This window comes from Gigantopelta aegis, chromosome 4 (genome assembly GCF_016097555.1).
Source record: "Gigantopelta aegis isolate Gae_Host chromosome 4, Gae_host_genome, whole genome shotgun sequence".
NCBI classification, from domain to species: Eukaryota; Metazoa; Mollusca; class Gastropoda; order Neomphalida; family Peltospiridae; genus Gigantopelta; species Gigantopelta aegis.
In genome coordinates, this window is record NC_054702.1 from 89,593,954 (window position 1) to 89,608,906 (window position 14,953).

The 14,953-nt window shown below is 34.8% G+C and overlaps 1 protein-coding gene across 7 annotated transcripts in view; it reads left to right on the forward strand.

Annotated features, from left to right (window-relative positions):
* Positions 1 to 14,953, forward strand: part of LOC121371365 (centrosomal protein of 170 kDa protein B-like) — a 141,073-nt gene that overhangs the window by 109,972 nt on the left and 16,148 nt on the right. For all 7 annotated transcript variants that reach the window (XM_041497195.1, XM_041497196.1, XM_041497190.1 and 4 more), the window contains one exon: positions 543 to 1,186. In XM_041497195.1, coding sequence (XP_041353129.1) covers positions 543 to 1,186 — 644 coding nt within the window. The remainder of the gene's footprint in view (positions 1 to 542; positions 1,187 to 14,953) is intronic.

Genomic DNA, 14,953 nt, shown 5'->3' on the forward strand with positions numbered 1-14,953 from the left:
GCTATGGATGGGTCATTTGCTTACAAGCTAACAAGCGTAACGTTTTCAAAGATTTGTTTAAAATGTGTGATGTCAAACTAATCTGTGCTAATCGTGATGACGTCATATTATCGATGGTGGCGACTTTAGTACTGTGATTTACTAAAAAATTAACTAAAATGTTATTTTAGAAGTGTTATAGGATAAATAGAATTCACTACTCGTATTTTTTAATATGTAAAATATCAACCTCATCTAGCTAATCGGTATTTGTCTCAGCAGAGCCTCGACAAATACCGATTAACATAGACTCGGTTGATATTTTCCATATTAAAAAATACTTGTGACGAATCCTCTATATATGAACTTTTTAATCAAGCACATACTTTATAATTTTGTGTGTGTGTGTGTGTGTGTGTGTGTGTGTGTGTGTGTGTGTGTGTGTGTGTGTGTGTGTGTGTGTGTGTGTGTGTGTGTGTGTGTGTTCTTTCCTCATTTATAAGGAAATATATATATTGTATATATTTAGTTTAGTCTGTATGATGCAAACTATTGTTTTACAGATTGTAGAACAACAAGAGTGAAGAAATCTCCCAATTCAAAAGTTGACAAGACACAAAAACCTACACAGACTGAGACATCGTCTATTGATCCTGCCAATTATTCTGATCCAGCATCGTACTTGCTTGACAAAATGTTCCAGAGCTCTACAACATCCAGTGAGAATGGACATTACAAGAAGTCTTCGGAACTGACCGAACATGACTTGTACCAAGAGTCTAAAAAATATGACATCTACAGGCAGCCGTCGATGGATGACGACGTTGTGTCGGCACACAGCATGAAACCAAAGATGGGTGAGAAATACAACAATAAATCTAGTCCAGAAGAATGTAATGAGAAGATTGAAGAAATAGAGGAAGACAAAGTAAGTGAAGCTGGGACGTACACCATTGAGGCCGATGTTGATGACATAGACGAAGAGATTGCGAGGACAAACATTGATGAAATATTCGGTTTGTGTCTTGACAACGGCTCTCTCAACAGACCTGTGATAACCACTGAGGATGCGTTCGTTGTTGACCGTGAAGAGGTTAAACGGGAGACCATTGTGACTGCAAGTTTTCGGACGCGAGGGGCCAGTTTGGAGGTGAAGGCTGGCAGTGCGGACACGTTGGAAGATTTGGACACTGCAGACCAGTCTGAGGTGAGATATACTTTGTACAGGAACTTTAGCTTTGTTCAGTTTTCTTCTTTTCAGATAAATGTATATTTTGTATTACAGTATACAAAATTTGTGTTCATTTTTACTTCATTCCTTTTCAGTTTCTCTTTTCCCTTCTTTCTTTCTTTTATGTTTTGGGTTTTAAATTATTTTATTTTAAATTTGTTGTTACTATGTATTAGTATGCATCGTTGGGTCTTCATATAATATTATGTAGCTGTTAACAGTGTTTTATTAAGAATTTTAGTGTTGATGTTAGTCATCGATTTGCCTTTGTTTAACACATAATAGCTTATCCAGTTACTTTTGTTTGTGTTACAGTTTATTAAACATTCATTCATTCATTTTGTTCTTTTCATTTATTTATTTTGTAGTTTACTATTTGTATTTAATGGAGGTTTTTGTGGGAGGTTTTTTGGGGGTTTTTTTTTTTTACGTCTCGCTACTTTATACTTTATAAACATTTCTAATACTGCTAGTTTTCCTTCATATCCACTTATGTCATTTGATTTTGAAAATACATTAAATTACATATCATTAAAAACAGTTTGCATTAAAACATCTAATTGTTTTTTTCTATTATGAGATATTCACATTTAACCAATGAAATAATTTAAAGCTCACCGTGACTGTTTGTTACATTAGTTCATCCTGACATTTATAATAGGACAGCACCAAGCTGTACCACAGCCTTTGATATTCAAGTCCTGGTGCACTTTAGGAATTTTAAGAAAACAGTTAACTTGGGGGGGGGAGGGGGAGGCAGAGTGCAGAGAACTTAGACATTTCACACATTAGGAAGAGGCTGTACCAGTTGGTACATCCCATTGTGCCTACATCCCACTTTGCCTATAGCCCAGTTTGCCTACAGCCCAGTTTGCCTACAGCCCAGTTTGCGTACACTGGGTCTGTAGGCAGATTGGGACGTTAAAATGCACCCCCACAGTATAGTGCAATGGTCCTATATTAAAATGAAATTATCCAATTAAGGTTCAAGCACGCTGTCCTGGGCACGCACCTCAGCTCTGGGTTGGAGCCGGTACCGGGATTCGAACCCCTACAAACCGGGGCCGGTAATGAAATGAAAATTTATATTACACATTACATTACATTATCTTAATTAAGCTTGTTAACAGTTATTATTGGATTATTGTTACATTTGATAAAGCTAAACTGAAATAGTGTGAACATTGATCTGTGGGAACTGTGTGAACTGCTATGAACATTGAACATAATATAATCAACTAACCTGTGAAAACTGAAAAAGTGAAATAAAATAAAAGAAAATAAAAGAAATGTATAGAACATGTTTGCTTCTGTTTTGTTTAGCAGTCTTCAATATTGGACCAGACTATTACATATAGGCAGGTGATACAGGTAGAACGTCATAATCACTCAAGCAATTAATCCCCAATTAAGGACCCTAATTATGTTGTTATAAGCTGTAGGCAAAATGGGATGTAGGCACAATGGTACTAATCCGTACCAGTGGGTGAAATAAGTAAATTTCACTCCTTGTAGATGTAAACACAGAATGCACATTTTTGTGTGAACAATTTGGTAGTTTAACATTTCGTCAGATCCTAGAGCATGCAGGAATGAGAAGGTTAATGGGGAATAACTCTTGCTTTCTTATACATGTATTGATGTATATCAGAACAATAGGTAGCTAATTGATTTCTGTTTGTACAGCATTCTTTTGTTACTAGTTTACATCTAGCTGCTTGAAATTCATTATTCACATGTTAGTTGCTTGTAATATTCTGCAGGATGTTAACCTGGGAAAGTAATGTTGACTGGAAGTACATGAGAGAGAGTGTTGTTTTGTATATTTTCACTGTTACCACCGGTGATGAATAGCAGAGTGGGGCGGACTCACGAAACACTAGTGTATGTGAATGGACTATGTGTTAATGACATATTTATAGGCACTCACCTCAAATAGAAATTAGCATAAATGTTCTGCTATCAGTAACTTGTTTTGATTATTTGGATATGTGTGGTGTGGTAAGTGTTGAAACATTATGCTTGTGGAAGATCACATCATTTGATTAATAATGTTAATGTATTCTTATATTAATATTTTCACTTGTGGTTCAAAGCAATTTGTTGTCTTTATTAGCCTGTAGTTAGGTGGTGAGTCAGGCTTTCAATGGAGGATTTTCTCTATGTGTTTTTGTTGGATGTTTGTGAGCGGGTTTTATGATTAAAGCATAAAGAGTGAGTCAGTTTTTTTCTCTCTCTCTCTCTCTCTCTCTCTCTCTCTCTCTCTCTCTCTCTCTCTCTCTCTCTCTCTCTCTCTCTCTCTCTCTCTCTCTCTCTCTCTCTCTCTCTCTCTCTCTCTCTGTCTGTCTCTCTGTCTGTCTGTCTGTCTGTCTGTCTGTGTCTGTCTGTCTGTCTGTCTGTCTCTTGCTCTCTCTTTTCTCTTTCTCTTTCCTCTTTCTTTTTCTTCTTCTTTTGTGTTAAGCTGGTGAAAAATAAATGCATTTCTATTATTAAATGCATTGCTTAGCTACATGTATGATGAGAATGTATCAGTTTCATTTTTCATTAGTATGATGTTTAAGCTATTATACACATTAGGATGATTAACACTAGATTTCCCAAAAAGTCAATAATTGAATTTTTTTTTAAAAATAATAATAATTTGATTTTAAAAACCCCTCTAGTAGCCAAAAGTATTTTTCTCCCCTATTTTGTGACCTATGGGTTTAATGTGTAGCATTAAAGCCAGCCTAACAGGCATTATCAACAAACAGGTGGTCAAATTTACCAAGAATATGTGTTATACAGATATAGATCTAAACACCCTTCTATCCATTGGTTAAAAATAGGGTATCTTGAGTCACAATGATCAGTTTTTACCTTTGTTCTTGACGAAACACTTTCACCATAACCACAGATGATTGTTGAAAATACACTGATGGTTAATATGGATATGGGTATGGGACTTTTTTGGCATGCTTTCATCATAAAACTGTTCAAGCATGCCTGTCATGTGTACAACCTCTTTGCCAGAGAGTTTTGTCCAAGACATGGAGATGGTTAATAGTGTTTGGAGGTTTACTTGTAGACAACATTTCTTAAGCTGATCAACATAACAATCATTTTATATTAAAATCTGCCCCAGCAAATCACCTCTGTTAAACAGCCACCTGTCTTAAGAAGCCACTTTATTATTCCAGGTTATTGTCTCAAATAATTTTGAATGCAGTGCAATTTAATTGTATTATTACTATTAAGCATCCACATTCATTTGCAAAGCTCTGAAGTATCTTAAGATCACTTTCTGATATTTAAAGGTAGCTATTTTACCCAGTTTTCACTGTATTAGGATGATGAACATGGTTTTATCCACATAACACGAACCGTTGGTGTTTAAACCGTGACCCCTGTAAGCCACTTGCTGATTAGATTGTTTTGATAGTCCTGATGTATCACACTAACAGTGTCACTGTGTACCACAACAGGCTTTGATGTGCTGTCTCGTTGTCCCTGTGTGGACTCCAGGTGACCAAATATTTCAGTCTGCAGGCCCGCATCTCGTGGGGACGTACAGGGACATACACACCAGACTGTCTGCAAGTGTGGAATACTTTCTGTGGGATTTCCTTTCACATGTCGTTTAAAACACAAGTTGCAGCATACCAGTGTGACTGAAGATACATGACAAGTGTTTTTTCTTCTAAAACCTGTTCCCTTAGACTTGTTTCACAGGATTTAGTTATTGAAGCTTTTTTTTTTATGATAGTTGACTAAATGTTGTTTCCAGTAAGTTGCTGTAGAGAGATGCTTGTACAGAATTGCTCTACATTTTGAAGGTAATTGTATAGGTATGTATGTTCAGAGACTATGATTTACTGGGTAAAAAAAAAATTCAGTGTAACGATTTATATTAATTTTTCGAGTTTAATGTCACTTCATGTTCCAGTTTAATGTCACTTAATGTTCAGCATCTGTAGCAATCCATTACTTGAAAGTTTTATTGAAACAAAACGTTGTGTTTGCAAACATTGTGAATGTACAGAAACATATCAGCATGCTTTTGAGCTACTTCTCAAATGAAAGTGAAAAAGTACTTAAAACAACTATAGTTTCCTAGTGGGGGGTTTTCTTCATATTTTAGTACTGACCTTTAAACACATATTATGGCTGTATGATGTTGGATGTCTAAAAGAAAATCTACTGCTACCACAAACTACTACTGTAAAGCAGCAAGAGATCTTTTATTTATCAGCACGTCTATACAACAGCACATACCACAACCTTTGAAACTACTGCTACTTATTAATGTGCTCATATCAACTGAATGTTCAGATACGGTCCATCCTGGGCTTTATCTCTGACTTTGCCAACTGACTAAAGTCCGGGGCAATACATGCACATACTGAAATTTTATTTTGTAGTGGCTTTCACAGTAAATTGTTATGGTTATTTTGATCATTAAATAAACTGATAGGTGATTACATTTTAGCTTACATCATCTGTGACTTTGATTTTGTTACAAGAATATATTTTTTATGATCACTAATGCCACTTAAATGAAATAATGTCTGATCTAATCTATACTGCACCCTATTAACAGTATTTAAATTGACAGCTAATTTTAAAACTTGCCTCAAGCTTCAGGAAGCAAAATCTAGTATTCAGTAAAAGCTACCAACTGGTATATATAAACTACATTTCACATAATCATTGTAAATAAAAAGGAGAAAGTAAAAAAACCCACCTGAATGCAGAATTACGTTATTTGTCACGTGGTTCCTGGTTGAGTTAATAATGCAGCTCAGATCCCGGTGGTAATCGAGATCAAACAGTGCTGTGTGTAAGAGATCGTGTGAGATTACACCTTCATGTTTTAATCTGTGTCGCCGAGTGTTTGTTCTGGGAGTGTTACCCAGCTCCGAGACGGACTTTTAATTTAGTGAACATCACAGGTTAGTTAGTGTGTGCTCACCTTATACACAGTCCCACTTTGTTCAAGTGTTTTTGACCAACTCTTTCCGTTGGTTCGTCAGGTAGGATTTATCGTATTTTATCTTATCTTGAAGATTTTTATGTGAATAAAATATGTGTTACTGTAGAGAATGTATATACCTGTATAGTTTTAATAAAATTGTTGATTGAGGATAATACAATTTTTTTAATTAAATAAAAGCAACATTAAAGTGATTTTATTAGTCCTCTTTCTGCTTAAAATGGTGGGTCTATAGGTTTTGTATCTATCTCTCTGCCCCACATATTATTTTCTGTATTTTGTTTTTTAGTGTGCCTTTCTTTTGTATGTAGCTTTATTATTAGCTTTATTATGTAGAATGACAGATCAATTAAGTTCGACTTTTATGGAAATTTGCTAATTTTTCGTACCAACCAATGCCTCCTGACTGCTATACATGGTATGTGCTGTGTTGTCTGTGGAAAGTGCATATATATATATATATATATATGTATATATATAAACTTGCTGCTAATGGAAAAATATAGCAGATTTTCTGTAAGACTATTTCAAAATTACCAAATGTTTGACTTCCAATAATAAAACTAGTATGCTTTAGTGGTGTCATTAAATAAAACAAATTTTTACTTTTGACAGAGTTATGGCCATTAAATTGAACTTGGATATATAAAAATTTGTGCGTCTCCTTAGGGAACATGTAAAGCAGTACTCTCCGAATGCTTGTTTGATATTAACATGCAGGTGACAAAAACTGATTAACAGGTGGTACATGTTATACTGTGTTGCTACATATATGTAAAATATGTGTCATTTTAAGTCAAATAAATTGTTCATGGGTTCATAAAAATGTAAATATTTGGTGTTGACATTTAGGTGGTCCCCTTCATTAAGTTAAGGAATAATAACAAGTCATGAATGAATTATGTGAGCAAGTATTTTCAAGCTAAATAAGTAAATGTGAAGGTTAACTGTGTGTTGATGTTATTGTTTTGTTTGCTTCACTCTGTGTGTGTGACAAGTGATTGCTGTATCTCCATGTAGAACATCATAAATCTGTAGGTAGCACTGGACAACATCCTTTGATTCCCAGACTGTTTAACAACAGTTGTTATGGTACACACAGTTTACGCACATTCTGTTATAGTCCGTTTTGTGTTGATGGTTATAGCTGTCATGTTTTAGTGGACGTTGTAAACATGTCTAAAGTAATAGTGACATTTAATATCTGTCCATTTGTATGTGCGAAACATGTTTGGTTTGGGTGTGGGTGTGCTTGAGTGTGTGCACCTGTCAGGAAACATGTATTGGTAAAACATTGTGAATCTTCATAATAATTATTTTACCACACCAATAACGGCAAGTGCTGTGGTTGCCCCTTTATTTGAAATAATGCCCAAAAATCAGACGTTGCTGATGGCTGGGAAAATGATATGGTGCCCTACCTAGTTTGCCACTGTGCCTTTCCCAGTTTGTTTTGTTTAACAACACCACTAGAGCACATTGATTTATTAATCATATATTCCATGTTCAGGGTTTCTCCCAGAGGGTAAAATGGGTATGGCACCATACTCAAATGTTTTTGCAGATTTTTCTTTTTTAAGTTGACCTTTTGATAAAATTAATTACTTTTATCATTACTGTATGATTTTCTTAACCCTAAACAAAAAGCATTTCGCATACCCCCTATTGACTGTGGTTGCATTCAGTTCCATAGTGCCATGCACATACCCAAAAATTCCTTTGTGGCAGAAACACTGTTGTATATATATATGTAAGAAATAGTAAAAGTATTATTGGTAATATGATAAAATACATCCACAGGTGTCGTACACATACGTGTAGCCTAGAATCCAAGGCACCAGAGTGAATCATGTTTGTATGAGAAAACATGAATGAAAGTAAGTTGCCTTTGTATCTTAATTAGTTATTAAATGTGCCTGCAAAAAAAAAAAAATTGACCCTTGATTTTATTGATCATCTTTTATTCTATGAACTACTTAAATTGCTTTTATTTTTAAAAAAAAAAAAAAAAAAAAAAATCTAAACAAATGGCACTAATGTCCGATTTTGTAACAAATGTTTTTAATTATCCCAGTATTATAATAATCCCTGTAGTTAGTTCAAAGTAAAATTGGTTAAATCCTCTTAATTTATTATTTGACTGATTAATTTGGCCAATGTAGATTTGGTGTTGGTCACTGCTAGTGGGAGTCAACGTTTACGTATCTCTGAATGTGTGGTGACAACATCATCATGGTACGTCACCTGATGCACATTCTTCACTCCCACCACACAGACCAGTCACAAACACAAACTGCTGCCAAAACAAACAGTACTTGCAAATCAACACAAAAATCACTATATATACACAGACTGGTTGAAGTATATTGTATATCAAAGTGAAGTGAATTATAAAATAACAATTATATACAGTAAAACTCTTTTAAACTGGACACCCTTAGGTCCAAGTGAAATGTCCAGTTTTAAGAGGTATCCAGTTTAGAGAGGTTATGTTCCGTACTGATTTTTAAAAAGGGGACATGAAAAACGTCTGGTTTTAAGGGAATTCGGGTTTACAAAGGGTTCTGTTTTGAGAGGTTTCACTGTACATATATATTTTAAAAACAAACCTTATGAAATTTAGAAAGAAAACATGGTTAACTAATTTTAGTTCTTAACATTATCAGCCGATGAGAAGCATATTTGTAAAACAAGAATTCCCTCAAGGTATTGTTGAAGATAATTCTTATGGCTCAGTGGGCTGATCATGACAGGTTAGGGGTTTAAAACATCCAGCTTTCAGTCTTGTTAACTAATGGACTCCCGACTTTTATATATATATTTTTTTTATATATTTGTGGTTTAATCTCTTCCATGGTTCAGTGAGCTAATTTACCAGAGTGTTTGGCTTTGCAGGTGGGTATTCATTTGCATGTTCTGGTAGGCTGGTGGCTTTCACAGCTATGCTGATGGCTCAGATTTCCAGTGAGGCTAACAATATGGACTATAAAAATACATATACCGGTAGTACAATGATCTCTCTCCCCCCCCCCCCCCCCCACCACCATTTTTTCACAATAGGTCAGAATTGCCCCCAAACACAAAAATACCTTCTGCCCTGGATTCCATAACTGGTTCAACAAAGGCCATGGTTTGTGCTATCCTGCCTGTGGGAAGTGCAAATAAAAGATCCCTTGCTGCTAATCGGAAAGAGTAGCCCATGTAGTGGCAACAGCAGGTTTCCTCTAAAAATCTGTGTGGTCCTTAACCATATGTCTGACGCCATATAACCATAAATAAAATGAGTTGAGTGTGTCGTTAAATAAAACATTTGTTTCTTTCTTTCTGCCCTGGATCCAGTCATTGGCCATGCCAGAACCTTAGTAAGCATGGGCATGACAAAGGTGTTTTGAACTTGAAGTTCAATGCTGATAAATCAGATCACCTTCATAGCCCAAGGAGCTACTGGTAACACACTGATCTGTTAGGCTTTTGGGCTAGCTGGTAGGACCATTTGCTGAGTACATGGTCTAATATTCAAAACCCATTTGGTTAACACACTGATCCGTCAAACTAGTGGCCAGGCTCCGTATTCATAAACATACTTAAGTCAATGTATGATACTTATCTATTTACTTTAAGTATGTATTTAGGTATCATACATTGACTTAAGTACGTTTATGAATACGGAGCCAGGGGCCTATATTTCTCAAAGCTCTCTTTAGCTTTTTTAAGCAACATCATCACTGTAAGTCTTTTTTGCATTACACTGCAAGATTGCAAAGTTGTGAAAGTTTAGTGAATTAGGCCCTTGGACTATAACAATGACTTAACTTTAATGGCCAGTAGACTTCTAAGTAACTGGTCTGTGAGGCTAGCAGGTTGGACAGGAAGAAAGGGTTTACATCAATGATCAGTACAATGGATTAACATAGATCTGCTTAGTACTACTAGTTAGCAGCTTAGGCTACTATATGCTAATGAATGGGTTTACCATTGTAATCAGAGAGTAAGTTGTCATTAGACATTGCATGATCCATCTTTATAGACCATGGAATATGTTGTCATTCGTTTACACATTTGGGGGTCCATATTTATTGACTATGGAATATGTTGTCATTGGTTTACACATTTGGAATATGGAATGTGTTGTCATTGGTTTGTTACATTAGATATATGGGTTGTTCACCTTTATAGGCCATGGGATATGTTGTCATTGGTTTGTCACAGAGATATGGGTGGTCTACCTTTATAGTTCATGGACTAAGTTGTCATTGGTTTGTCGCATACATATGGGTGGTCTACCTTTATAGTTCATGGACTAAGTTGTCATTGGTTTGTCGCATACATATGGGTGGTCTACCTTTATAGTTCATGGACTAAGTTGTCATTGGTTTGTCGCATACATATGGGTGGGGGGTCTACCTTTATAGTTCATGGACTAAGTTGTCATTGGTTTGTCGCATACATATGGGTGGTCTACCTTTATAGTTCATGGACTAAGTTGTCATTGGTTTGTCGCATACATATGGGTGGTCTACCTTTATAGTTCATGGACTAAGTTGTCATTGGTTTGTCGCATACATATGGGTGGTCTACCTTTATAGTTCATGGACTAAGTTGTCATTGGTTTGTCGCATACATATGGGTGGTCTACCTTTATAGTTCATGGACTAAGTTGTCATTGGTTTGTCGCATACATATGGGTGGTCTACCTTTATAGTTCATGGACTAAGTTGTCATTGGTTGTCACAGACATATGGGTGGTTATCATGCAAAATGTTCCTACCATGATCTGGTGGAATATTGTAGTGGACCATCAGGCTGATGCCTGTGATTTTCAACTCGACTTGATGTATGGTAATACTGTTCTTATTTATGAAGCATACATTCATGAATTACTGTCAAAGCATGGGTAATGGAGAATCTACCTTTATGTGTACATTTGTTGAAATATATTGTCCGTTTATGCCAAATTGATGAAGATGTACAAGTTTGCGGTCAAACTGAGGTATTTGTATAATTGTTACATGAGCTAGGGTCTTGCCATGTTGATGTCCTGGCAGGAGCACTATAGCTGTCAGCAAGCAGATTAGTGAGATGTTTTATATGTTATTTTGTTTAGATCTTCATGATTTACACGGGCAATAATTCATCTCATGCTTTTCACATAATGTTCATATGTCACAGGGATTTATAGAGCTTTCAGTTATATGTGTCCCTTGACCTGACCGCAGAGATATATAGACCGGTTCAACGCAAGACCACAACATGTTTTCTGGTCATAGCAACCTGTGGTTCAGGAATAACTTAAACCACTCTCGTCAGTGTGTGATGGATTTAATTTTTGGTAAAAGGTACAAATCCAATATTTATTAGTCCCCTACCGGTCCAAAAAGAGCAGATAATAGATTTTGTCTCTCCACATCCGTCCGTTTCACATATAGATTTCTGAACTTTATTTTCGCATTGCCTCAAGATATTGAACTGAAATTTTTGGTAAAGCCTTATCATGTACAGTTACAGATCAAGTTTTACTTTCATGGCAATTTACCCATTTTTGACAGAGTTATGGCCCTTGAACTTAAGAGATACGAAAAAAACATTTGGGCCCAGTAGGGAACATGTATTGCTTTAGCAGTACTCACAAAATGTTTGTTGTGATAATGGAATTTTATCTTTGATTCAAGTTAATAGTATATTTTAATGTATGTATTTATAAATTCTTAGCTTAGTGATACATCATTACTGGTTACCATATTTTCCATCATAAAATATCTCCAGTGGAATAATGCCTGGTAGATCAAGATCATTCTTGATAGACCAACAACATGTTTTCTAAATCTGTCACTTGTAAAACCTCTTTGCCCAAGTACACATTTCAAAACCTCTTTCTTAATGATTAATTGTTAATTATTAATAATTCTTGCTATTATGTCAGTGTTGTTAAGTACTTGGTAACATGTCAAATGTATTCACGAAAGACAGCCTAACAAGTTTAATTTGTCACCTAAGAAAAATATATTTTCATAATATATGTACAAAATAGAATCATGTACATATAATATAATTTGAATAATAATAAAAACAGATTATATATACTGCTATACACCACCTTTTGACTACATTAAGGATTTTTTTTACCTACTATTTTATTGCCCTGTACGACAAAATAGATAATTTACAAGTATGATTCTTTGTTCGTGGTTTCATTTTACATAGTTACTTGCTGTTTTAATGTATACTGTACTTTTCATTTTATGATTGGGTTGATCTAATTCAAACCACTTCATGAAAAAATTTAATGTTAAGTGTCATTTATTATTCTCAGTACGTTTTCTCTGTCAAGGTAATATAATTTAAATAATATTACTTTAAATCTAGGTTAGTGGTCATTAGGCCTGTTCTGGTATTAATGTTATTTTTAATGTCTGTGAATATGACTTATATTTATGAAATGTGGCAGGACGTAGCCCAGTGGGCTATTTCTCGTTCCAGCCAGTAAGTGCACCATGACTGGTACATCAAAGGCACTGTTATGTGCTATCCTGTCTGTGGTATGGTGCAAATGAACAAATCCTGTGCTACTAATGGAAAAAAAATGTAGTGGGTTTTCTCTCTAAGACTATAGGTCAAAATTACCAAATGTTTGACATCCAATGGCTAATTATTAATAAATTGGTGTGCTCTAGTGGTGTTGTTAAGGAAAACAAACATTAACTTTTAAATTGATGAAATGTGGCTGTTTGAATGAAAAGAAAAGGACTGTGTGATTAACCACACTTTTGACAGCATATTTTAAACTTGATCTAACAAATTTGTCTCCAATTTTTCTTCTTCAAATTTTGAGTGCATTTCCTACTATTGTCTTTTTCTTTTCTGTGGAAGAAATGTTAATTGTAAATATGTAGTGGTGTATAGTATCCCATTGGTACACAGCACGGTGTAAAGTTGATGATGGATCACTAGACTGCGATGTTACCCAGCAGTACTAGACACAGCCTTTAATTACACCCATAGTGGTAGCAGTATGTCAGGCTGTATTTACGGTGACATTTATTTTGTCTCGGCTAATCCCAGATCATGCTTCTTCTAATGAAATCCTCCCTCTCGGCTTGGAAAGTCTGTCTCTTGTGCCCACAAGCAACCTGACAGAAATAGCTAAATGACTGACTAGTATGTTAACAATGTCTGGAAACAGGGAGTAATTATTAGCATGCAGTTTGAGTTTTATTTTGTTTTCATTTATTGTTCTGCTTTTGTTCATGCAGTTATAGGGACTGTTCACATTTATCAGTATGTTCATGAGTGTATATGAGTGTATGTGGAGGGTGGGATAAATATGAGCGAATGTGGGTTTTTTTGTGGTTTTTTAATGAAATAAGTCAGTAAATATATCTGTTGCAAAATCAACATTTTGAAGTACACTTATAGTAGGGAAGAAGTGGATAGGAAACAACAAACAGAAAATAAAGGACTCTGTACACTTGAGAAAATATTGTTACATGGAAAAATATTGATAAGTGTCATCCTCCTACAAAAATTTGGTAAATAATTTCAGTTTGGTTTGACGTAAGAAAAAAGTAAAAGTGTTTTGCACTTTTGGAAATAACAAAAAAATTACAATTTTTATGCACAATTTAGCAAACAATCGGCTCAAAAATAAATAACTTGTAGTAAATTCCATTGTATGAAAAAAGGCGTTCCCTGAGGGAAGTACTATAATATATCATAACAAACCTGATGTTTAACTACAATTTGGACCTATCTTTTCTATGTGTATATTTTATAGGTATGTGTCACATTGCTAAATATACACCCTAACAATAAACAACAGTACACTAGATACATTCTTATATCAAGCGTGAGGTAAAATATATATTTTTATCACTCGAAAATCACCACACTTGCATGCATTTGTGGAATTTCTTGTACAGTTGAATTCTTCGGATGGCTGCAACTTAATTGACTTATCTACGAAGCTTGTTACTTTAACAGTACGTTTGACGTGAGGATTTGTACCTGGCTATCAGAGATAATTGTCGAGAGGTTTGGGTCGAGAGATTATGCAGGTGTCTTGGTGCTTGGAATACGCTCTTAGTGTGGTCAATTTGGAGTTGGGGTAATTCTGTACTCTACAACTCGAAGCAGGATTATTTGTCTACAAGAGGATTTGTGTAATCCCTTTCTCTCTCTTTACATACTAGTATTTCTTGTTCTGGGAAAGGTGAGTCTGTATTTGTTCACTGCTGTTCTAATGCATGACTTCATGTTATTTTAAAAAAGGTTGTTAGCCCATCTTATCTCAAAATTTATTTACTGTATGCTTAAGACAGGGTGTATAAGATAAACCCTTCAGATTGCCATACTTGTTGGACTGATTTATTGTACTTTAATGGAGTTTTATTACAAGATATGTGAATATACATGTATGTATTTGTCGTTAATTATGTCTCATATCTTGATCATTTAATGTGACGTGAATTCAACATATTAGTTCACATAATAATTTTAAAACTTACAACTTGATATGATGAAACCTTTTCCTTTCTTTTTTAACAAATACACATACTTTTCAAATATTAAAACTTAACTATGGTGATTGACATTATTTTTGGTGAATATTTCTTATATTTCAGGTATATTAATTTACCATTAACTGGTAATGCTAATGTTATAAATAAATTCATTTTGAAATTGTATTGTTTAATACATGAAATTAGTCCTTACTGTACATGTATTATCATAAATGGACAGAAAACTTGTATAATGGTTTAAGTCAAGTGTGTCTA